Source organism: Mustela nigripes, chromosome 1 (genome assembly GCF_022355385.1).
Source record: "Mustela nigripes isolate SB6536 chromosome 1, MUSNIG.SB6536, whole genome shotgun sequence".
Classification (NCBI taxonomy): Eukaryota; Metazoa; Chordata; class Mammalia; order Carnivora; family Mustelidae; genus Mustela; species Mustela nigripes.
In genome coordinates this window covers 173,887,769-173,911,658 of record NC_081557.1, presented here as the reverse complement: position 1 = coordinate 173,911,658, position 23,890 = coordinate 173,887,769, and the positions used below count along the sequence as shown (strand labels likewise).

The 23,890-nt window shown below is 37.3% G+C and overlaps 2 protein-coding genes across 12 annotated transcripts in view; one reads left to right on the top strand and one right to left on the bottom strand.

The window, feature by feature from the left end:
* The first annotated feature begins 524 nt into the window (after nucleotides 1-524).
* On the top strand, nucleotides 525-9,572 carry TIFA (TRAF interacting protein with forkhead associated domain). Of its 10 annotated transcripts, none has more exons than XM_059377409.1 (4): nucleotides 1,578-1,667; nucleotides 2,118-2,279; nucleotides 2,497-2,553; nucleotides 8,208-9,572. In XM_059377409.1, exon 4 carries the CDS (start codon nucleotides 8,232-8,234, stop codon nucleotides 8,787-8,789), a length of 558 nt encoding a protein of 185 aa, XP_059233392.1. In that variant the 5' UTR covers nucleotides 1,578-1,667; nucleotides 2,118-2,279; nucleotides 2,497-2,553; nucleotides 8,208-8,231; the 3' UTR covers nucleotides 8,790-9,572. The 10 variants fall into 10 exon arrangements, with proteins under 10 accessions (XP_059233339.1, XP_059233334.1, XP_059233391.1 ...); XM_059377389.1 differs by having other exon boundaries at nucleotides 1,578-1,722; nucleotides 2,539-2,553; XM_059377394.1 differs by having other exon boundaries at nucleotides 1,578-1,722; nucleotides 2,504-2,553.
* Nucleotides 9,573-11,571: 1,999 nt separating this feature from the next.
* AP1AR (adaptor related protein complex 1 associated regulatory protein) overlaps nucleotides 11,572-23,890 on the bottom strand; it is a 39,606-nt gene continuing 27,287 nt past the window's right edge. Inside the window, exons 4-10 of one of the 2 annotated variants that reach the window (XM_059377334.1) lie at nucleotides 23,668-23,693; nucleotides 20,234-20,330; nucleotides 18,987-19,085; nucleotides 16,963-17,021; nucleotides 16,239-16,312; nucleotides 15,077-15,202; nucleotides 11,572-13,514 (exon numbers count right to left, since the gene is read on the bottom strand). In XM_059377334.1, the coding sequence (XP_059233317.1) occupies nucleotides 13,249-13,514; nucleotides 15,077-15,202; nucleotides 16,239-16,312; nucleotides 16,963-17,021; nucleotides 18,987-19,085; nucleotides 20,234-20,330; nucleotides 23,668-23,693 (747 nt within the window). In that variant the 3' untranslated portion in view covers nucleotides 11,572-13,248. The remainder of the gene's footprint in view (nucleotides 13,515-15,076; nucleotides 15,203-16,238; nucleotides 16,313-16,962; nucleotides 17,022-18,986; nucleotides 19,086-20,233; nucleotides 20,331-23,667; nucleotides 23,694-23,890) is intronic. The other variant, XM_059377342.1, reaches the window with a different exon arrangement.

Genomic DNA, 23,890 nt, shown 5'->3' with positions numbered 1-23,890 from the left:
ATACTATTACCTATTTCACTGGAGGCTGTAAAGGACTCCTGGGACGTTAAGTGTTTCTCAATGTACCTTGTACCAGCCTGTACCTGTGGAACCCCAAAGCCTGGATGTTGAGTGAGGGTACCGTCGGGTGGTTGGGGCGGGAGAGGAAGCCCCTGGAGTGGTCTGGGGCAAGGTGAGCGCATCACGGGTAGCCACGGGCTCATTTGGAGCTCTGGGGCACGTTCAAATCCCGTCTCTGCTCTTGCTCAACAGGACACTTAGCCACTCTCAAGTCCACAGTTCAGTCACCTGTAAGGGGGACCTAACCTCCCTACTGTGAGGATTAAATGAGATAATACAAGCCGTGCACCTGGCTAATTTAGGAAGTAAGTTCAACTCCCCGCCTGCCCCTAGCCGGTCCCAGGCCTCCACTGGAAGTGGGGAGGCAGAAGGGCGGGGAGAGGTGAGGGGTCCTCAACTTTTAAGTGGTTCTGTTTCGTTTTCAAAAATCTAGCTTACTAGCCACATCCTCTTGGGAGGGGCCTCTTGTTTGGGGCGGTGAGGTCCCCACCAGTTTACTGCGCCTCGGACCTGGTCTGGAAGCCTAGCAAGGTGGTCGGGGGTCTGGGCTTCGCGTGGATCCGGCGTCGGCAGCCGCAGGCACCCGGCGGAGTGGGGAGGGTGCGGACGCGGGGCTTGCGTCCGGGCTTTAGGAAGGCTTCGGGGCCGGCTAGGAGGCGCAGTCAGCCGGGAGCGGGAGGAGGGTGGCGCGCGCGGGACGACCCGTGGCCCGCAGCTGCCCGCTCGCCGGGTTCGCGCGCGTCTGCGCCCCTCGGTTCCCGGCTCGGCCCCGCCCCCTCGGCTCCTTCCCGCTCTGTCCCTCCCCCAGGAGCCGCGGCGCGGCCGGCTGGCGCTTTCTAGGGTGGCTGAGGGCTCGGGGCGGTGGGCGGGGACCGTCTCCCGACTCCGGCCTCGGCGGGGTGGCCTCCATTAGTGTCGCGCGGAACCCCGAAAGCGAAGCCGCTCTGGGGAGTTAGTGCACCGACTCCCGGGCCCCAAGGTACTTGGCGGGCTGCGGGCTGGGGGTGAAGTGGGGAGGGTGTCTTGTCTGTTCCTCGCCGCAGAGGGAAGCTTTGTCCCCGAGTCTTTCGCGGGGCTCGGTGGAAAGTCACACCTACTGCTCCTGCGGGCTCAGCGCACGGCGCGCTCGAACAATTCGATGCGGCACGGCTCCAGCTTTATAAAATTTAGGAGTATTTATAAATGCGGGGGGGGGGGGGCGTACTGAAAGGAAATACCAGAAATGGGATGCGTTTTCTTTACAATTTTCCATGTGCTTTGCGAGAGTTCTGTTTGTTTTCCTAATCAGAGAACAAAGAAGTCAACTTATCAAGCGGAGCTCACAGAGCAATTGTGCGTGGACCCCTCGGCGTCCCCCACGGGACTTTTCCGCGGGGCTTCGGCTTCCCTGGAACTCCGGTTCTCTGCCGAGGGTTCTTCTGGACCTGCCCTTCTTGCCTCAGTGGTTCATTAGGAAAATACAGTAATCTCCTGTTTTCTGGGACTTTCCCCAGCTTTCAGATTGAAAGGAGGAATTTCGCAAAGCCTCCGGAAGCCAGAACCCACGCTGTACGCCGTAGCGGATGTCCACTGCCACCGAGAAGCTGGACTCTGCAGACCTAATTAGGGTAACAGTTTAATCAGGTCGAGTGGGAGAAGGAGGACCCTTTCTCAGAAGCAAAAGTGAGCTCTCTTAAGGTTTTCCTCTTGCTTTTTTTGGTTTTCACCACCCCTTTTGAGAAACCTATTCTTGAAGAATTGCTTCTGCTGAACGGTAGTAGAGTTCACAGATGTCTTCGAAGACACACTGGGGGTGAGGACCGGCGAGGGAGGTTCGTCGCGGGGATTACCCTGCCTTTGGCTGTGCTTCGGGTTTCTCTTCCCTCTTGTTAGCTCAATGTTGGTGTTGGTGAGGGAGAGAGCCTTTAAAAAAGGGTACTTGCAATGACCGATGACATACTTTGTCTTGAGATTATCCATAGGATGGGAGCTGAGGAGGGATGAAAATAAAACTGTTAGAATACCTTGCTTATTAAGGTATTCTATGGCCCAGAACAAACTCCATTATTTCACTACAGCTCACCTTATAAAACAAACTTAAAGCATGAGAATCCTCTTGGCATGCATGACCACCCAGGGGCACCAAATTTCTGTTAAACTGCTTGGACACCTGGCTCCTCCTTTGAGCAGAAATTTCTTTTTGTTCATGACAGTTGAGGTCCAAACAGCTTTTTTGCAAGGTCAGTAGTATGTCTCTTTACTGGCTTTGCCCAACTTTGGGAGGGATAGCTGGTGTGTGTGTGTGTGTGTGTGTGTGTGTGTGTGTGTGTGTGAGAGAGAGAGAGAGAGAGAGAGAGAGGGGCAGGGGTGGGGATGTGGGAGTGTGAGCAGGTCCCTAGAGACTGTATTTTTGCTCATAACACCTCTATACGTATCTATTTTTATTTCCTTTGAGAGGAGTCAGAAGGCAACCTCAGAGTCTAACCCTTCTCTTGACAGCTCAGAGACTCCCAGGTAAGTATGTATACTTCTTCCTGTCCAGCAAAGGAGAGGTTTACTCTTCTGACACTCAAGAATAGGGCCCTCACCTGATGTATTATGCTTTCTGTGATAAAGTTCTTGATAGCAGGGCTCATTTGCTCATTTTCATTTCTATATATTTATCTATTTATTGTGGTTCATTTGTGAATATAGATGTTACTGTGTATCACCACAGTGTTTTGGAACTTTTTCTTTAAGCTCTGTATCCATCGTGGAGTGAGAACTCATGACCCTGAGATCAGGAGTTGCATGCTCTGCTGACTGAGCCAACCAGGCAAACCATGTTTAATAATTTTTTTTTAAAGATTTATTTTTTATTTATTTATTTGACAGAAAGGGATCATAAGTTGGTAGAGAGGCAGGCAAAGAGAGAGAGAGAGAGGGAAGCAGGCTCCCTGCTGAGCAGAGAGCCCAGTGAGGAACTTGATCCCAGGACCATGAGATCATGACCTGAGCTGAAGGCAGTGGCTTAACCCACTGAGCCAGCCAGGCACCCCCTGTTTTATAATTTTTTAATACCAGTTATCATCACAGTTAGCCCCCTTAATACTTAGCTGATCTCCACTTCCATTTAATTCCATAAGAATCAGATGGTTTGTAATTTTGTAAAGAAAGTATTTGTTAAATGTTTGATTAGACATTAAGTACACATGGTATACAATTTCAAAGGTATAGAATGTGCAAAATGAAAAGTCTCCTTTCCACTTCTGAACCCAGGTTCCCTCCAGAGATAACCACTTTTATGACTATATAAGCTCATTGTTTTTCTATCTTTGACAACTTATGCCAGGCATTTCAAAAAGCTGCTTTTGAGCATTTGCACATTAGTAATTTTTTTTTTTTAAAGATCTACCATGGCACCTGTGTTGCTCAGTCAATTAAGCGTCTGCCTTTGGTTCAGGTCATGATCCCAGCCAGGATCCTGGTGCATTGGGCTCCCTGCTCAGTGGGGCATCTGCTTCTCCTTCTGCCCCGCTACCTGCTCATGCTCTCTCTCTCACTCATTCTCTCTCCCAAATAAATAAATAAGATCTAAAAAAACAAACAAAGAAAAAAAACCCCTACCAATTTATTTTAGTTTACTTTAGGGTTTTTGTTAGTTTCAGTCTTTCCTGTCTTTCTACTGATCACTCAGAAATGGCAGAGAAACAGGCCACTTGGTAGAGGGAACTTGCCACTCTAGAAATGAACAAATAAATTACTTTCTCAGTTCCTTGAACTGAGAGACCATGATTTATTCAACTTTGGAGCTCCACAAACAACCCACCACAATTCCTAGTGAGTACTGGGTCCCTGCAAATAGCCATACAAGCAGACTTAGTGATAACTAGTACTCTCAGTAACCTGCTGCTTCAAAGCCTCTTGATGTAACAGCACATTTCCCTCCCAAACACTAGAGTCTAAGTTGGTGTCTTGCTGGTTTTAGTACACTTCCATGGCCGTCCTCTCTACAGATTAACTGCTATCATTTGTGGAGTAACTGGTAATGGGGAGCAGTTATTTGTTGTGGGTCAGTGAGGGTGTATTTCTTTTCTGTTTGAATCCTGCCTTTGATACTGGCTTTGTGACCTGGGCTACTCAGCTAAACCCTCTGAGACTTAGCTCTCTCATCTGTGAAGGGTGATTGGTAGAGTTATTCTGAAGATGAGACAATATGTGTAAATGGCTAGCATGGTACTGGCACGTGGAGGGCATACAGTAAGTAGTTAACCCTGTTAACTGTCAGCGTCTAGGGTCATTTCGTACCTTCACTGGAGAGGTGGGTGCATGTCAGCCCAGGCAATATTAGGGCTCAGGAATAAATGACTTTAAACAAAGATTTGATTTCGTGCTCATATTACACATCCTTTTTGGCTCTGTCTTTGGCCCTTCTCCCCTCTGGGATAGAAGCTGAGCTGCTCTGCGGGACGGCTGAGGTGGCAGAGGCCAAGAGTATTGGTGGAACTACACAGTGGCTTTTAAAGCTTCTGCTTGCAAAGAAGCTTCTATGTCACTTCCATTCATGTTTCATTAATATGGTTGTCACTGCAGTGGGAAGTATCATCTCTCTGAAGGGGCAAGGCCTGGTAGGGAGGGGCAGCAAATATTTGACAGTAGTATGTCTACCTCAGTATTTTTGGAAAGTCACATTGTGATCCCAAAATTTGTCAAACCCTAAGAATTGATTCACAACAAGAAACTAGTAGCCATTGATTTGATAAACCAGAATGCCAATTTTCCCTCCTTGCAGTGAATAACATATCTACACTGAGAACTAGGCGTAAGAGCTTGTATGGGGCAAACTTTTCTTGGTAGATTTGCTCAAAAGCATGAATTCTAAGCTAATTCGTTATAGGAAGAACACAAAACAAAATTTGGGTGTTACCAAAAGATTGTACCCAGAATACACAGTGGTTTTTAATCCAGTTCTCCCTTTGGAACTGTTATTGTCCGAAGTCCCAGAATGAACCAGAATGATGGTGGTATGTCCTAGGCAAGGCCAAGATCACTGACAGATTCTTGCCCCTCCTTTTTAGGTTCTTTACTTGTTAACAGCTAATTCTTTTCTTGTCAACCACTAATTGTATCATCTGAGGATTTGTTATAATTATTTTCTTTAATGCTGTCAGCTTCTTGAATAATGAGACTTTATTATCAAAATTGAAGTCATCTTCAAATCACAGTTCTACCCATTGTGTGTTAATTCTTGCTGCATTGGTTTTATAGTAATTTTTACTATCCTTGGTCCATGATTTTGAGGGTTCCTCTCACTTTGTTGCTGATAGCTGGGCACATCCTGTTTCCTTGGGTAGTATGATATGATGTAATAATGTCCAAAAACAATGTATGGCAAGTAAATTTAAAATTAAAGATATATTTCCAAATCCATAAGAAAGAAATTTTGGGGGTGCCTGAGTGGCTCAATGGGTTAAAGCCTCTGCCTTCAGCTCATGTCATGATCCCAGGGTCCTCCAGCAACCCTCAGTTGCTCAGAGTTCAGCGTCTCTTATGCTTTGCCTCCCTATTTCGTCTTATTTTTTTCTTCCCTTCCCCTATGTTCATTTGTTTTGTTTCTTAAATTCCACATATGAGTGAGTGCTAAAAATCAAATTCCCAATTTATTCAATTTTCAACAAATGATAGAGCAAAGCAAAATTTCTTTGCCCGAAGGCAGAGGCTTTAACCCACTGAGCCACTCAGGCGCCCCCAAATTTCTTTCTTATGGATTTGGAAATATATCTTTAATTTTAAATTTACTTGTCATACATTGTTTTTGGATTGCCCAGAATACACAGTGGTTTTTAATCCAGTTCTCCCTTTGGAACTGTTATTGTCTGAAGTCCCAGAACGAACCAGAATGATGGTGGTGTGTCCTAGACAAGGCCAAGATCACTGACAGATTCTTGCCCCTCCTTTTTAGGTTCTTTTCTTGTTAACAAGTAAAAAAATTTCTTAAAAAAAAAAAAGATTTTATTTATTTGACAGAGATCACAAGTAGGCAGAGAGTCAGGCAGAGAGAAAGCGGGGGCGGGGGGGGGGAAGCAGGCTCCCTGCCAAGCAGAGAGCCCCATGTGGGGCTCCATCCCAGGGTTGCTGGAGGGGAGGTGGGTGGAGAGAAGATAATGGGTAATAGGCATTAAGGAGGGCACTTGACGTAAATGAGCAATGGGAGTTATATAAAAATGATGAATCACTAAATTTTCTCCCTGAAACTAATAATACAGTATATGTTAACTAAATTGAATTTAAATAAAGAATTTAATAATAGAAAAAAAATAGCGCCATAGCTGCAAAACAGGAGGAAAGATTTTATTTTAGAAATAAATAGCAGCAAGTGTAGAAAGAAAAGGAAAGCATTTTGGTTTTATTTTTTTAAGCAGCATAATAATTCTGATACCAACATCTAATATAGATGGCAAACAAAACCACAAGTCAACTTCACTTAAGATCATTGATTTCCAAAACTGAACAGTTTTTAAGGAATGCAGGGAACAGTCAGCATCACTCTGTTGATGTAATTTATCACCATGCTGGATTAAATGAATTCTCCGTAGAAATTCAAATATAAGGTCTATGTATATGTGTGGATATGGAAACAAATCACCCATTTGTATTATTAATTTAAGAATGCAAGGTCTAGAACTAAATACAGTTTGTTCCTGTTGTGTCAGAAAAAATTTTCTCTATGTGTAGAACGTAAGTTCTATGTTCTACATAGAACTATGTGTGTATGAGCACACACATAGTTATGTTTATTGTATAAAGAAAATTTCTGTAAGGATAAGAGCAACTTTTACAGTGGTTGACTCTAGAAGGATTAGGGTGGAGGGAAGATACTCTAAAAATCTTTTTTTTTTTCTTTACCATATCAGTTTTTAAATTGTGTGCATTTAATTCTTTTAAAATAAATTAGTTTTAAAATGGCAGTTCTGTGTCAGAATAATCTCTCCAAGAGTTTGGTAATTAATTCTCCGGTCCTGTTATACTGCTTTATTCCACTGATTATCAAAGGTGCATGTAGGCAAGTGTAGATGGGGGGGCACCACAGGGCCAAGAGCTCTAGAGAGATTTAGCTCTTATTAGCCGTTAGAATGTGACTAATGACAGTTTGTTCAGTCATTAGGGAACAATTGATAAAAATAAATAATTCCAGTAGTGTGTGTGTGCATCTTTTTTACCTGTTCATCTATCAGTGGACACTTAGCTTGCTTCCCTATCTTAGCTAAGTACTTATTATATTTAACCCTTTACCTAGTAGAAATATAAGTATGTAAATAACAAATATTGCAATTGTTTATAATTTTTAAATTTCTTTAATCAGGTTTTATAATTCATAACATCTAATTCCAATTTAATTAATAAACTGTAGGTTTTCTTTATGTGTATATCCTCTGAGGGCATTCAAACCAAGGGGATTATTTATTCCTGATTTTTAAAATATAGCTGTCATATTTTCTATGGGCCAAGTCACTATATTTAAATGAGAATGGAACTGAAGTTTCTTTATGCCCCTCTCAAATAACTTTATTATTAACAAATGTTTCTTGTTATTGTCTAGATTGTGTGTATGGTCTGTTGTCAAACTAGAAGTGAAAAAGAGATAGAAAAAGTAATAGGGGTACCTAGGTGGCTCAGTTGGTTAAGCGCCTGCCTTCGGCTCAGGTCATGATCCTGGAGCCCTGAGATCAATTCCCACATCAGGATCCCTGCTCACCAGGGAGTCTGCTTCTCCCTCTGACCCTTCGCCTTCTCATGCTCTCTCTCTCTCACTCTCATTCTCTCTCTCTCTCTCAAATAAATAAATAAAATCTTAAAAAAAAAAAAAAAACTAATACACCAGATCTCATGGGACTTGGTATAAAATTTCACATATGTGCTAATTAATTGAGTATTCTATGTATTATCTTTTCTTTTTAGCATAGTTTATTTTTTTAATTTTTTTATAAGCATATAATGTATTATTAGCCCCAGGGATACAAATCTGTGAATCGCCGGGTTTACACACTTCACAGCACTCACCATAGTCTATGTATTATTTTCTCAAAATCTAAATAAATCCCTATCAGATTTTCATCAAAATATTAGAATTAAAGATTTCAGTGCCTAAAAAATGGGAGTGCACTAACATGCTGGTTTGATTCTTGCAGGCAAGTCATATCCCGAGAGGCATCATGTCCAGTTTCGAAGGTGCTGATACGGAAGAGACAGTGACTTGTCTCCAGATAACTGTTTACCATCCTGGCCAGCAGCAAAGTGGAGTATTCCAATCAATAAGGTTTTATAACCGAGATAAACTTCCTTCCAGCGAAGTGGTGAAATTTGGCCGAAATTCCAACATCTGTCATTATACCTTTCAGGACAAACAGGTTTCCCGAGTTCAGTTTTCTCTGCAGCTGTTTAAGAAGTTTGATAGTTCAGTTCTCTCTTTTGAAATTAAAAACATGAGTAAGAAGACCAGTCTGCTTGTGGACAACAAGGAGCTGTGCTATCTAAATAAAATAGACCTGCCTTACAAGTGCATGGTCAGATTTGGTGAGTATCAGTTCCTGATCGAGAAGGAAGATGGAGAGTCATTAGAGTTTTTTGAGACTCAATTTATTTTGTCTCCAAGATCACTCTTGCAAGAAAACAACTGGCCGCTCCGGAGGCCCATACCTGAGTATGGTTGTTACTCATTCTGCTCCACCCAAAACACTTCTCCTACGGAAATGGATGAAAATGAACTGTGAAGACGGAGGGCTGAGAGGAGAATCATGAAGGATGAAGAAATCTGTAGACATTTTATGGATACTTCACAGTTTATTAGTATATTACAGTCATCTGTTGTCAAATTTGGCATCTCTTATTATCATTTTGAAGTCTTTAAATTGTATTAGTCATCATTTAATCATTTGTTACATACCTAGATGTATTTTGGAATTACTGTGTATTATTAAGAATTATTAAGCATATTTAAGTGTACATCTGTGAGGGTTAATGTACAAGAAGTATCCATGCTGATGAAGGGATAGTGTTCTCAGTAGGATTATCTTCTTTTTATGCTTGTTTTTAGTCCTATGTTTTGTTTTGTAAGGAACAGTCTCTTGGTTTGGTCAGATTATTTCACAAGTAGCCGTTTTTCAAGGTCAAGGCTGTGGGTGTGTTGTTTCTGGTGGTTTAGCCTGTTGGTACCTGCAGTACGAGAGTACTAGCCTAATGTGTTTTGGAGAACTGTCAGTGCATCATTGTGGTTTTAGTATAGGAAGCCCTATCTGAGCAATAATACCTTTTCTATGATTTCCTTTCTGTAGAAAAATAGTGTTTATTCCCCAAAATAGAATTTTCCTTATATATATGTTCAGTATCTAAAACCAGTATTTTGGACATTTTAATGAACCATTGCTGTGTTTAGGATTCTTTTTCAGTTTTCTTGCCAAACATTGACTTTTAGGTCCCATTCATTTTTAAATTCCATGAATTTGAAATTTTAACAACATTCATGCATATAATAAAGTCAAAGTTTAATTCTGTAACCATGTTCTTTGAAACCCATTCTGGAGAAGGGAAAGAACTGTTCTTAGACTGCTTACTCTAAGGAAGGAGTGCCAGAGGCCTCAGGCAGAGGCTGTGACTGGGGATTAAGATGGCTCTAGCTCTGCCCCTCAATGCATATTGGCTCCAAATCTCCATACATCACTCCACATGGTGGCGCATGGCCACTGGTAGTTCCTGTGATACACATTCTTTGGTTTCCTGCGTCCATCTTAAATCTGCTTCTTTTGCCAGTTTCTCTACCCCTGACCTCTAAATATCAACACTTAGTTGGGCTGCTCTGCCAATATGCTGCACCACGGTGATCTTACCTAGTATGACTTAAAATACCATTTACTTATTAATGACTTCTAAACTTGGACCTCGACCTGTTCTCTGAACTACAGACATATGCATCCCATCACCTTCTTGATGTCTTGATATAAATTCTTCATAAACACCTCAAATTTAACTTCCAAAACAGAACTCTTAATTTCCTTCACCTTCCTAAATCTGTTCCTTCCACTACAATTGTCAAGTTGGAAACCAGAGTTATTGTGAAGGGTAGTTGTAGCTGCTAGGATGGCTGTCATATTTCCAGATTTAACCAGCTGGGAGAGAATAAGCTCAAATAGACTTAATTACTTCCAACATACCCGCAAAAGCAAGATCAGCATGAAGTCAGTGTTCCACATCCCTGGTCCCTTAGACATTGGACCAGGGAGGCCAAATGACACCTAAATGGAGCAGCTCTGTTGTTGAAGAGCCAACTCTAAACTCTAGCCTATTAGCCTATATCTGTAGTGAAGGGAGTGAGGTGGAAATCTCTGCTTCACTAGAACCAGGAAGTGAGATGAGAAGTTACCTCATGGCAGCCTTCTGCAAGATAGGGGAGCAGATGATAAATGGCTTTGTCCCATCTCCTGGAAGACTGCCTATCTTGCCATGTTCTGGGGAGGACCACAGGGCTTTGTTAAGATTTCAGTAGGAGTGTGGTTGAGTGTTGCTATACAGATGTGCAGCGAGCAAGGTAGCCAGAGCACCATGCTAGATGCATTATCCTACAGTTCTCTTGGATTCTCTTGGATTCCAGCTCTACTTTTGCCCCCCCCCCCCCATCTAGCCCATCAGAAAATCTTGTTAACTCTACCTCTGAAGTTTATTAGCTCTGCATTCCTATCATAATTATCAACCCAAGTCACATCATGTCTCATGGCAAGTATCACACATACACTCTTGTCCTCTTATAGCCCATTCTCTACACAGCAGCTAGCGGAATTTTTAAAAAATGCAAATTGGATCATAGTCCAATCTGGCTTACAGAAAGTCAGTGGCTTTATACATCAAATAAAATTAACTGTTAACCATAGTCTCTAACACCTTACATGATCTGGCTCTTAAATACCCCTCCAATATCATATATTATTCTACCTCATGATGCTTCAGTCCCCGTGACCTTTTCATTCTCAGAACATACCAAACGTTCTCCTACACCTCAGGAGTTTTATAAACATGCTTTTGATATACAGGCTTTTTACTTGGCTGGTTCCTGCTCAACAGTTAGGTCTCAGCTCAAATATCATCTCAGAGAAGACTTTCTTGAACTACCAAAGCAGTCACTTGGTCCCCAGCTATCCTGCATCCTATCATTTCATATATTTTCTAACTGTGATCTGTTGTTTTCTTATTTACATGTTTCCTTGTTATTGTCTTGTCTCTCTCATCAGAATGTAGGCAAGAGCTTGGGCACTGTAAGTCTTTTTATACTACTCTGTCCCCAACAAGCTATCAGACTCAATAGATTCTCAAATATCTGCTGAATAAAAAAACATTATTTCCAGTCTTTTTTGTAAATACATAAAACAAGAAAATTAATGTTTTCTAAGCAGTTAAAACACAAACATTTTCAAATTTAGTTCAATCCTGCTTTCCTAACTCACTCCTTTTTGTCTTCACAGCAGATTTAATAAAGTAATTATACCTAAGGAGACATAATTATGGTTATGTTTTTAGACTAAAACTAGTAATGATCAAATAATTTATTATTTTTAAATGTAAAAATGTGTTTATTCACAATCCTTGAGAAGTTACCATTCCTTCAAAAAATTTTTTATGAACAAAATGCCAAGAAAAATTACAATAGTAGCTTATGCCAAACCAAAAATATACATCTGATGTATACAAACTTTAAAAAGCATAACACAGGCAATGTGAATATAGATTACCTTTAAAATATTTCCAGTGACAAAGCTACAACTTAAATTATGTTAAGATAGTCATAAATAATAGCATTACCTAATATATATACATATTTAAAGCATCAAATTTATTTCTATGAGATAAAAAGAAGATGAAACTATAGATGTCATTGCCTAGCAGTTCAAATATTGAAAGGGCCACATGATTTTTTTTTTTTTTAAGTACAGCAAGAACTTTAAGTTACTATTTATATCTGGACCTTCCTATATTTTTGAGAACATGCACTGTCATCGCTGCAAGAAAAAAAGAAAAACAAAAACACCAAGGAAAAATCAGAAAAGAGTTTGCTTACTAAAATCATATTCAATCCTCAGCAAAATTAAGACAAGCAATTAGGGAGTGCTTTATAGCCTTGGCCTTTCAAAGTGAGACACACGCTTTAGGGAAAAGAAGAGTTCACTGTATATCACAAATGCAGTTATTTATACTGATATGCTTAGTTCCATCCCATTAAAGTACCTTGTATTACAAGGCAAAGGAAAGCTTAATAAAATCAACGAATCCTTTCACCCCAGAAAGGATTTTATTTCGAAATACCCGTATTGCCTTTTTAGGTTTTCCTTTCTTATAAATCATGCACAGAGAATATGTTCTGTGTAAAATCTTTCTAAGACCATTCATTGGAAATATAGAATTTAAAAAAATGACACCTCGAAATTTAATATATCAATTAACTTAAAGTCAATATTTATTTATAGTGGAAGCATGTAAAAGGAAGTGAAGACCTAAATATATGTATTTTCTTAAATATTACTTTTGAATACTAACTTCAAGTGTCTGAACTCTGAAAGCCTATTTGAACATCTCATATCCTTTGTTCAGGCTGAATCAACATTATTATACTACGAAATGCAGTTAAGTGTAGAAAAAAACTGGTATTTCAGCATTTCTTTAGGGTCATCAACTTAATTGTGCTTACTATTAGATAATAAAATTTAAATAAGTCACAGGAATAAATAATGATGGAAAAGGGAACACTTATAAATCTGTTCTGGCAGTCCCTCCTCATACTCCCTTCACATCTGCTGAGAATTAACACAAAGTGTCTTAATATTTTCATAGTTAACTACTGAAATAGGCTTAAGAAAGCATTCAAAGTAAAACTAATAAAACTATTTTAAAAAGTGAAAATCTACAAATAGTAAACACGAATGCTATAAAGAAGAGTTAAAATAAATTTAACTGATAACATGACAGAACCATCATACTGTTTTTGAAAAGCAGAAGGCAGATGATGAAATTGCACTTAATTCTGAAGCAACTCAGATATAGCCTATCATTCCTATTCCTTTGTAATAAGCATTTACAACATGTTTTCTTATCTCCCTCTTACAAAAAGGCTCAGCACAACCACTGATACATTCTAGTTGGTTTTTAACATTTGGTCACAACTGATAAACAGGGTCATACAATTTTACCCTATCGTTTCTGTTGATCTGCATCAGACTGCTTTATGCCAGAATCAGACAGTTCTAATACAGGATTTACAAATCCAGAATACTCGGAATTGCCATTATCATCCATTTCAGCACTAACAAAGTCATTCTCCCACTCCAGGCCATTGGAATCATCAGAGGCTGATGTAGGATTACTTCCAGTCTTCTTGCTGCTATACTTAAGTGCTGCTCGGAGAATGTCTTCCTCTGTTCTGGAACGTTCTCTCATAGGAAGCATGCGATTCATTCCTGTTATTTGGAAGGAGTTATTAGAAATCTCAGTGAACATTTTAAAGGCTATATTAAAAGATATTACGGTTTAATAATGTAGTTTTTGTTTAATAATCAGACTTGACTTGTAAATTTACTTAAAGAGTCAGTCCTATGGAGGCCTTATGTTATGGGAAGGTTTCTGGTGGGTTCTGTCTTCTACATAGTCTAGTTTAATAACTGTGTTAATGACTTTAATAATAACCTTGAAAGTCATGTTATCTACAAATTTAATTAGCATACGGATAGTCTGGATGACAGAATCAGGAATTAAAAGATCTGAAAGGCTTTAGATCAAACTGAACAAGATGCTACAATAAAAATATATTTTATTAAAGTCTGCTGATTGGGATCCAGATAGGAAATAACGTAAGTACAGGATTGTGGTGACACTGGCTGAGAAGAAGACTTAATTAAGTTAATGCAATCTTTGGTAAAGTTATTCAAGCTTCCTGTATCTGTTTCTTTATGATAAAAAAAAAATGGGTCAATTAGAGGACTAAGGTATTCCATCCCAAAATTCTATGAAATATTTCATGCTTACTATTCTTCTTAAAGTCCTACATTCTGTAATTGGTTCTTCATTTTCATGGATTACATAGTTCTTAAAGTAAAAATGAAAATTTGAGCCTTATTCAGTGAAATGGCCTTAAAAAAAAAAATCCACATTTGAGGGGCGCCTAGGTGGCTCAGTGGGTTAAGCCTCTGCCTTCGGCTCATGTCATGATCTCAGGGTCCTGGGATCAAGCCCCCAATCGGGCTCTCTGCTCAGCAGGGAGCCTGCTTCTCCCTCTCTCTCTGCCTGCGTCTCTGCCTACTTGTGATCTCTCACTCTCTCTCTGTGTCAAATAAATAAATAAAATCTTAAAAAAAAAATCCACATTAGAGGCCTTGCTATCTGTCACACCTGTACTGGTGTTTTATATAAGTTTCATTTCATCCTCACAACATTCATATGTTTATTTGTCCAATATTTACTAACTGCTTATTATGTGCCAGGCATTTTTAGACCCTGGGTATACAATGGTGAATAATCATCCTTTAAAGTAAGCTTATTATTCCCTTTTTATGATGAACAAACTGCAGCTTAAAGAGAGTAAGAAATCTACCTAAAATACTACAGCTAGGAAAACATACCAGCTAAAATTAAAACCTATGTTCATGTTAAAGCTATTGTACTACACAAAAAACTCCTAACAAATGGCCAAATTTATAATGAACCAAAAGATAAAATTTTGGCTTTAGGTTAACCACAAGGGGGCAGTAATTCTTCTTACTGAGTAATCTAAAATGGGTGGATTACAGAAACATTAAAGTGAAAAATTAACATTATTTTTAAAAGCTCAAGAAACACTAAGCATTACACTATTTTCTAAACTATTTATCAAAAAATGATAATCATTAATAAGGTAAGAGATCAAGAAATTTTTATATCGATTTTTAAGGCCCTGCACTCCCTTCAATATAAAGTAAAATACCAAGTAGACTTCTATAGGCTAACATGGATTAAAATTTAAGGTAAAACTGTGAATATAAAATACCTTCTTCATCTTCCCACTCTAGATCGAGGGATGTGCTATCATCATTTCCACTTGATTTAGTTTTGGTCATTAAATCACAACTGCTTTCTGTATTTGGTGTCAGAACTGTGGCATCTGATGAGAGTCCTAGGATATACACCAAATATAATGTGGTCATTATACTATACCACAAATGTGGTCGTTTGTACTCTTTTATCACAATCATTTATTATGTAATATTATCTATAATATTATTATAATGATATAATTTATAATATGTAATATATACCAAGTATATATTAATATATAATAATATATATTATTATTATTCCTTTTAATATCTTAAGAAACAATTATTAAAATCATCACACTGGTAAGTTTTTGTTAGGAACAACATAGCACTTTTTTCCCTTTTTTTTCTTTTCTTTTTTTTTTTTTTTTTTTTGCCATAGGCACGATAAACATGCAAATTTAAATGAATTATAAACTCTTCCAATACAATGAACTCTAGGTAACAGTCAATTACAAAGAGGAACAAAAAATAAATGAAAAAATAAAAATGAAAGAAATCTGTTTTCAAAATGAAACACTACTATGCTTCCATTACTGGAAGTACAGTAGTTCTGACTTTTGAAACTTAGAGAAAAACACTCGATCTTACAACTCAATTTGTAGTAAGTAAAATAAGTACACTTTTGTACTACTTATCCCCACCTTCCCTTTTTCTGGGAGGCAGAGAGATAAATCCTCTGGGGGGTACCACAGTAGAAATGGAAAAATGAGTATTTGACTCTCCATCAAGATCTATAGTAATAGCCTGAGATTTTTCTTTGCTCCAACTCCTTTTTAAAAAGGAAAGATAGGGGGTGATTGTGTGGCTTGGTCGGTTGAGCATCCAATTCTTGATCTCAGCTCAGGTCTTGATCTTGGGGTCACAAATTTAGGCCCCCTGTTGTGCTCCATGCTGGGCGTGGAGCCTACTTAAAAAAATAAAATAAAAAATAAAAAGGAAAATTGTATAATTGTATAATAAAATTGTATAATTAAGGACTAGTTAACTGACCTATCCGGAAAATACAAATTTAGAGGGCAGAAAGTTCTATCGAAACAGAGCCAAGATCTCCAATTATCTGTTTATAGTGGCATGAAGTTAAAAAGTATGCATATATTTTAAAAGACTTACTACTACTTCGAAAAACTTCATACTGTGACTTTATATTTCTCAAACAAGATTCAAAGTCATCTTCTGGTCCTGAACTGTAAGTAAAATAAAAGAAATATATTCGTAATAGATGCAACATAATGCATGCTTAAGTTAATTTATGGCATTTTAGTCTGAAGGTCTATCCCACACAAATTTATAATTACTATACAATTAGAGTAACCTAATGAAAATGGGTCTTGATTTTCTTAATGCTAGCAGTAAATTGAAAATGATAAGATTTTGGTTAACACTGAAGTCAATGTTTAGTAATAAGCCCATCTTCATAATTTATAATAATGAATCATGAACAAGGTTCTTTTAATGAGTGGAAAATATGACTCTGGAATGTGTCTTCTAAAAAACGATCACATATAAACTTTACTGTAAGAGAGATGTGCTTAGGAAAACACAAGCAAGGCAAGAGATAAGCAATTTATCCAAAAGCATTCAGAGTATTACTGCATTATTTTCTACATAGAAGATACGGCCACTCTTAAAAATGCAATGAAATCAATTCAATTAAATAATGATCACTTTCCAATGTAAAGAAAGCAAATGTTCTCAGTATTCTTACAAGATAGTGTCTATGTTTTTTAGGGAACACACAAACATAATATGTATACAAACACCCAGAGCTGAACTGTACTCTTTTTGGAAATTGCATTTTCTACCGCAAAGGGAAGTAGTATGTTTCACTATTTACCTCTGATATTCTCCATTGTTTGAAGGATGGTATCGCTGCACAACTCTCTGCCTTTCTTGCTTTGGAAACATAATGCAATACAAAATCACTCTCTGTTGCAAAATTATACTTTAAAAAATCATTCATGCAACACCAAAAGATATTTTTTCTAGTTCCTAAAAAAAACTTTAAAAGTTATTCTACTTAAGTCTTTTTCCTTAAATGTATCACTGTTCATTTCTATATCCTCTTATTTATGGTTGCAATTTCTCCCGATCTTTCAGTGTATGATTGTTAAGGGTCAGAATATTCATAATGTTATTAAAAACTAACTTTTAAACAGATATATTGGTGTATTGAACATTCTTCTTACCCCTAAGAACTTCTAATAATCGGAAGAACAAATGGTAAGAAAAAAAACAAAACAGTAGATGAAGTTCTATTTTGGCTGAAATTAAGTAGCAAAAGAACTAAAGATCTACAAGAACTGGCTAAGCTGACTCAGAAATAATAAAAACAAAGGATTTAGAAGACCTGTCAGATAGTTAAGGCTCTGACAGTTATTAGCTATGTGCCCATGGCACGTAATTTACTTTCTGTTTTTTTCATCTGTAAATTATAGATGGCTATAATACTGCCCAAACTCACAGAGCTATTGTGAAAATCAGATGAACTTTCATATATCTGTGTATCTTTTCTGTGCCAGTGGATATTGCACAGAGTGCTATATGTTCCTGCATCAGTATTTAGTCAGGGAAGAAAAAACTCAGAGAATTTGGGAAAAACTCAGAGGACCCAAATAGATTCTGCATATGGAATGCTTTTGTCTTTAAAAGGTGAGCAGTAGAGAATTTATTATAGTAAAAAGTGTTACACAAATTATAACCAAAAAAATATTTTTATTTCTTAGTAGAAGGGAGTTAATTTTTAAACTTTCCCACTAGTTAGAACTTACTAACCCCCCCCCCCCACTCTCCCATATAATCTAATTAGTCTGCTGAAACAGATTAATCAAAATGACAGGGGAGCAGGGGGAGAATGAGAGGGAGAAAAACGGCGCAGGTGACATAAACTCATAGCAGTATGACACGATTTTTCAGTTTCTCTAAGCTACAATAATTATAATGTGACATGATCTTTGTACTACTTCAGTTAATGTTACAGTAGAGAGTTCACATAAGCAAGATATGGAGGAAGATACTAAGTAGAATAACTGGCTCAACACTGTTGTACTTGAATGCTGGCTCTACCACTTATTAACTAGGATTTTATTAAGCAAGTTATTTAACATCTCTGTCCTTTGGCTTCCCCATCTATAAAATGAGGATTGAAAATGTTACCTGCTAGGATTGTTGCGAGTATTAAACAAAGTAAAACATGTAAACTAACTAAAACAGTAATACCGTAAGTGCCTGTTATTAATAATGGTCTGGCATTATAGTAATGCCATATTAGCATGTAGCATGCTGAGATATAATAAATCTTTTGCTTTCTCTGATAATATGCCAAAGATTTCTCAAGACTCAAAGCCAAATCTCCCAAAGACACAAGAATAAAGACAAGAAATATACAATATTTGAAAAAGAGGCAAGTTGCCCAGCTTACCAGATTCAAAGAAGTATAAGAAATTGCAGTAGTTCAAGGAATTGTTTAAAAAAATACTCACAAAAATAAACTAAAAAATGCTGCAGAAATTATGTTTAAAGAGTAGTTTTACAATGTTTCCACCTAAGAGTATGTTTATTTTTCCAAAAGTATACTGGATTTTGAAAAACTACATTTCATCTTTGGGATAAACAAGAATTAGCTTCTGCTAATTTAAAGCGAAACAACATTCAGTATCAAGCACATTCTTTGATGTTATTTCTAGTTTTTAAATACAAGCCAATTTGTCTTTAAAATTCCTAAGAGTATATACATAAATACATTCGTTGTTCAACAAGAAGCCCTTGATTCTTGGATGGGGAAAGAATCTCAACTAGGATTTGTCAGAGAAAATCGGGAGAAAAGCAGCCCTAATATATGTTGGGGTCTTTTCCCCTCACCTCCAAGAGCTTTCGCTGCTTTGCTGCCCTGGCTGCTTCACGCTGTGCAGCGTATAAAGCTTCTTCTTCTAGTCTTAACTTCTCTTCTTGTAAGGCTAACTGTACATGAACAAAACAGTAAGGATTAACAAAAATCAGAACCTGTCTAACTGCTCTAAAAATGTTTGTTTGTAAAATTAAAAATAAATTATTAAAAAAATAAATGATCTCTACAAAGCATAATAGAATCAAAATTTTTGTGATTTCTCATTTCAATTTCTCCTTTTATAAAATAATTCCAATGATATCAAACATATTATCAAACTCTTTAGAAGCTGAATTATGAAGTAGTAGCATATAATTTGCAGAAATACAAAACTGTCTTCCTTTAGAATATGCAGTGATCTTCTCAACAATTGTTCCAATGCCTATCACCCTGACTAGTTTAATGGTTTTGGCTTTCGTAAGTCTAAGGTGTTTAAACTAAGGCCAATCATATCACCATTTATCAAAGTGAAGTAAGCTTTCACGAAGTTCATGTCTCATTGATGTACATGTGTTCTGAATTTTATTTCTATCCAGTTAATCAAAAGTTACTTTCAAATTTAAGTTCTTGCCATTCATAATAGCATACTAACTGCTTTAGTGATAATCCATTGCATGTCATATCAAACTTAAAAAAATTTCAACAATTTTTCTCTTTAGCCTAATATTAGCATCTATTGCATAGCTTAAATGAATGCTGCTGAAATCACTAGTTAATACTTAAAAGATTATTCTTAAATCTATAATAGAATATGACTAATTCCATTTAGTGAATAGCAAAACTATAATTACAGACCATTCCTATAAACACATTAAAGTAAGTATAATATTTATGATTATAGTTTATGGTTCCCTTACTAAGAATAAACAAGTCAAGACAAACAAAAAGACTTAAAAAATATTTACTGTTAAACAGACTTTTTAAACATAAGAATACATGTATCTCGTCAGAGTCTCTATTTGTGAATTAAGAAGTTAGTTTTTAAAAGAACATATTATCTTCATTTTTGGCAGCATATGATTTCTGATAAATTAAACTGAAATAAAACAAACTATAATATACTAAAATTTTTTTAAATTTTAAATAATCTTTGTCTGTATAATATCTAAATATAGATCCAGTGACTGTTCATAAGGACCATATTAATTAATGAAAACTTTCTCCATAACATAGAGAGGTCTTATGATAACATATACTTAAGCAACATAAAAATACTATTTACCTCTTTTTGAATTTTCATATCAAGATCTTTCTGTTTTTCAGCAATAGAATCATAATGCCTCTCTCTTAGGTTGACAATTTCTTCCTCAGTAAGAGGCCTACAGAAAAAAAATAAGGGAGAAAAAAGACAGAAAAGAAAAAAAAACATTTTTGGTGAGAACAAGTCCAAATAAAACACTGATCAACCAGAAAAATACTAAAATTGTATTGTCAAAAAAGTATTAAAGCAACTTGATGCTATAACTTTAATGGTTAAGAGTAAAAAGGTATACATTTTAACATTTGTTATAATTTGGTATATACATTGAACATGATGATATATCATCAGAGTATTTTTCAGTACTATAACCACTTTTAAGAAATGCAGACTACATTTATCACTTTGGCTCTGCTTCGGCCATCTGACCATATCCCAAAATGTTCATCATAAAGTATAAACTTCAGTACACTATGCTCTGATAGCCCTCTTACCATTCTGGAACTCTTAACTCACATACACACTACCCTCCTCCTGTTTATCCTGCTCAGTCGCTCTGGCTACTCCAGGGCCAGATCCTTCCCTTTTCTCCCTGTCTACTTATCCTAATTACCTTGCCACGCTTCACATACAACCAATGTGGACAACATGGCAAATCTGAAGTACTTTCTTACCAACATACTCACCTTCTTGCAATCCTATCATGATACCTCATTCACCCAGCTTATTTTCTGACCTTGGATCAATTCCATGATTAGCCCTTTCTCCTGAGAGCTGCTAGAGAAAATCTAAATTAGCAATAGCCCTTTTCTTAGACATGGTCAACTCCTTCTCACATCTTAAGCTAACTACTTAAAATCTTCAAGTACTCTAAGTTCCTCATTCAAACTCTTTTCTCTTAGAAGTCAATTCCATCCCATTCTGAGACATGGGGAGCACCAACCAGCAACTCCTTCAACTTCTTTCTCCTCCTCCTCTTACCTAAAGTCAATCTTCATTTCCCCCTCCATCCTCTGAAGAAGTGGCATTGCTTAACTTGTTCAAGGTCATCTGCTACACGTATACTCTTGACTCATTCACCACTGATACCACCCTTCCTCTCTGACTCCACGGAATTCTCTGGGACATTGCTCTAACAATTAGCCCCTCTTTTTCATCTTAACCTACTCTTTTTTTTTTTTTTTTCTGTCTTCACCTCTCTTCCTTTTGAAGGGAAGTGGGAAGAAAGAAAAAAAGAAAAGAGAGGAAAACCTTCATTTGACTGTATTTATCTTTAGCTACACCCTCTCTCCTTCCCATTTCTGCTAAAACTCATGAAACTGAATGTATACTGCTAGCGCATCTAGCATTTACTGTGTCAAGTTCTCTCCCATGCACTTTACACATATTAACTAATTTTAATCCTCACACCAACACTATCAGGTAGATATAGAGATAATACACATGAGGGAAATGAGATGAAGAAAGATTATGTCCAAGTAAGTCACATAATATGTGACAAACCTCGGATCTGAAACCAAGTAGTCTAGCTCCTTGCTCTTAACTACTATGCTTATCTTACCTTCTCTGTCCTTACCTCCCATTCTCTCATTACTTCATGGCAGTCTAGCTTTGCTTTCCTCCCCAGTAACTCTAGCAAAGGTGGCTTCTATGTTGCCAAATACAGTAGACACTTTTTTTTTTAAAGATTATTTATTTATTTATTTATTTGACAGAGATCAGAAGCAGGCAAAGAGATAGGCAGAGAGAGAGAGAGAGGGAAGCAGGCTCCCTACTAGCAGAGAGCCTGATATGGGGCTTGATCCCAGGACCCTGAGGTCACGACCTAAGGCAAAAGCAGAGGCCTAATCCACTGAGCCACCCAGGCACCCTCCAGTAGACACCTTTAAGTCCTCATCTTCTTACTTCAGTTTGATGCAACAGTGATGGCCATTCTCTCCATTCCTTCTGTTGGCCAGTCATCTCTATGACTTCCCTGGGTTTCCTATACTCTTGTACTTCTTTTTGCTTACTTAGTCTTGGTTGTCTTCAGAATCCTCTTATAGTATTTGCTTATTCAATCCTCAGACTGCTACCCTCCCTCCATGCTCCAGGCACCTCACTTCCTCCTGTTCTCAATCTCAGGTAGGTTAACTTGATAATTATGGTTTTAACCACCAGTATAAGCTAATGTCCCCTACTTCTGTTCCTCTAGCCCTTTCTGCCTATGGTTTTTTTTTTTTTTTTTTTTTTTAGGTATAACAAATAAAACTTTAAGCATTCAGTTCATTAAGTTTTGACAATTGCATACACTTGTGTAACTGCCACACAAAGCAAGATACAAACATATCCATCCCTCCACAAAGTTCTCTTGTGCCTCTTTTCATTCAACCCACTTTGTTGTTGCAATTTGTTCTATCTGAAATGCTCTCCTCCACTAGTTAGTTCTCATGAGCTAACATTCCAGGATCAATTTAAGTGTCATCTCCTTAAAAAAGTCTACCTGCGGGACGCCTGGGTGGCTCAGTTGGTTAAGCAGCTGCCTTTGGCTCAGGTCATGATCCCAGCATCCTGGGATCAAGTCCCACATCAGGCTCCTTGCTCAGCAGGGAGCCTGCTTCTCCCTCTGCCTCTGCCTGCCATTCTGTCTGCCTGTGCTTACTCTCTCTCCCTCTCTCTCTCTGATAAATAAATAAATAAAAATCTTAAAAAAAAAAAAAAAAGTCTACCTGGACACACCTCTTCTCACACATTTTGGGCAAATGTTCTCTCCTTTAGGTTTTCCTTGCATATTTTATAACTGCTATTTAATCTCTTTTTCCATCTTATGTTGAAATTAGTCATTTACACGAACTACCTCCCAGACCAGGATATTCTTTCTTCTAATGTAGAGAAGCATGTTTGGCTTTTTAATTCCAGTGCCTAGCGCAGTGCCACATAATTGCCTAATAAATGTATGCTAAACTAAAAAAGGTAAAGAATATGCATTCAAAATATGAAACAGTGTATGAAAATATTCTCTTGATATGAAGAACTCTCCAGTTAAAGACAGATGGTTCTTTTTCAAGTAGCTCATATAATTTCAAAAGAGTCTAAAAAGGTTGCTTAAATAAATTAGAATATCAAGGTTCTAGTTAACCTATTAGTAAAACAAGTTTTAGAATGTCATGAGGAAGGAAAAGGGGGTTAATATTTTAAAAATTCAAGGAAATGTATTTATTGATATTAAGCTTTTTTTTTTAAACTAAAAAATACATGACTTAGGTTCAATAGGAAAGCACTAGGTACTTATATACATTAAATTCCTTAATGTTCAAAATAATACTTTGAGATATTATTTGCCTCAAACTTATAGAAGGAGAAAACTAAAGTCCTGAATTGTAAACTATTCAATGCCTCAAAGTGAGCAAATGACAGAGCCTCGATTCTTAGCTTCTCATGGTCCACACAGACATTGTTTAAAAAATAAAAAGCCTTACCTATGACTGCTTCCTGGGCTTTCCCCCTGTGCAAAAATTAAACAAAGAAATTTCACTTGCTGAATGTTACATAAGGTAAGTCAACAAAATTTTTACTTAATCAAAATATTTCCTATTTATTTTTATTACAGTAAATAAATTCTATTATTAAAACTATCTTTAAAAGCTTTAATATTTTACTATTTCTTAAGAGCAAAATTTAATATCTAGCTAAATTATATAA

Excerpts from the sequence above, each read along its gene's own strand:
- TIFA (XM_059377356.1), top strand. The coding sequence starts at position 1,623 with ATGTCCACTGCCACCGAGAAGCTGGACTCTGCAGACCTAATTAGG. Across the intron at positions 1,668-8,207 it reads ACTCTGCAGACCTAATTAGG|GCAAGTCATATCCCGAGAGG; the intron begins GTAACAGTTTAA and ends TGATTCTTGCAG.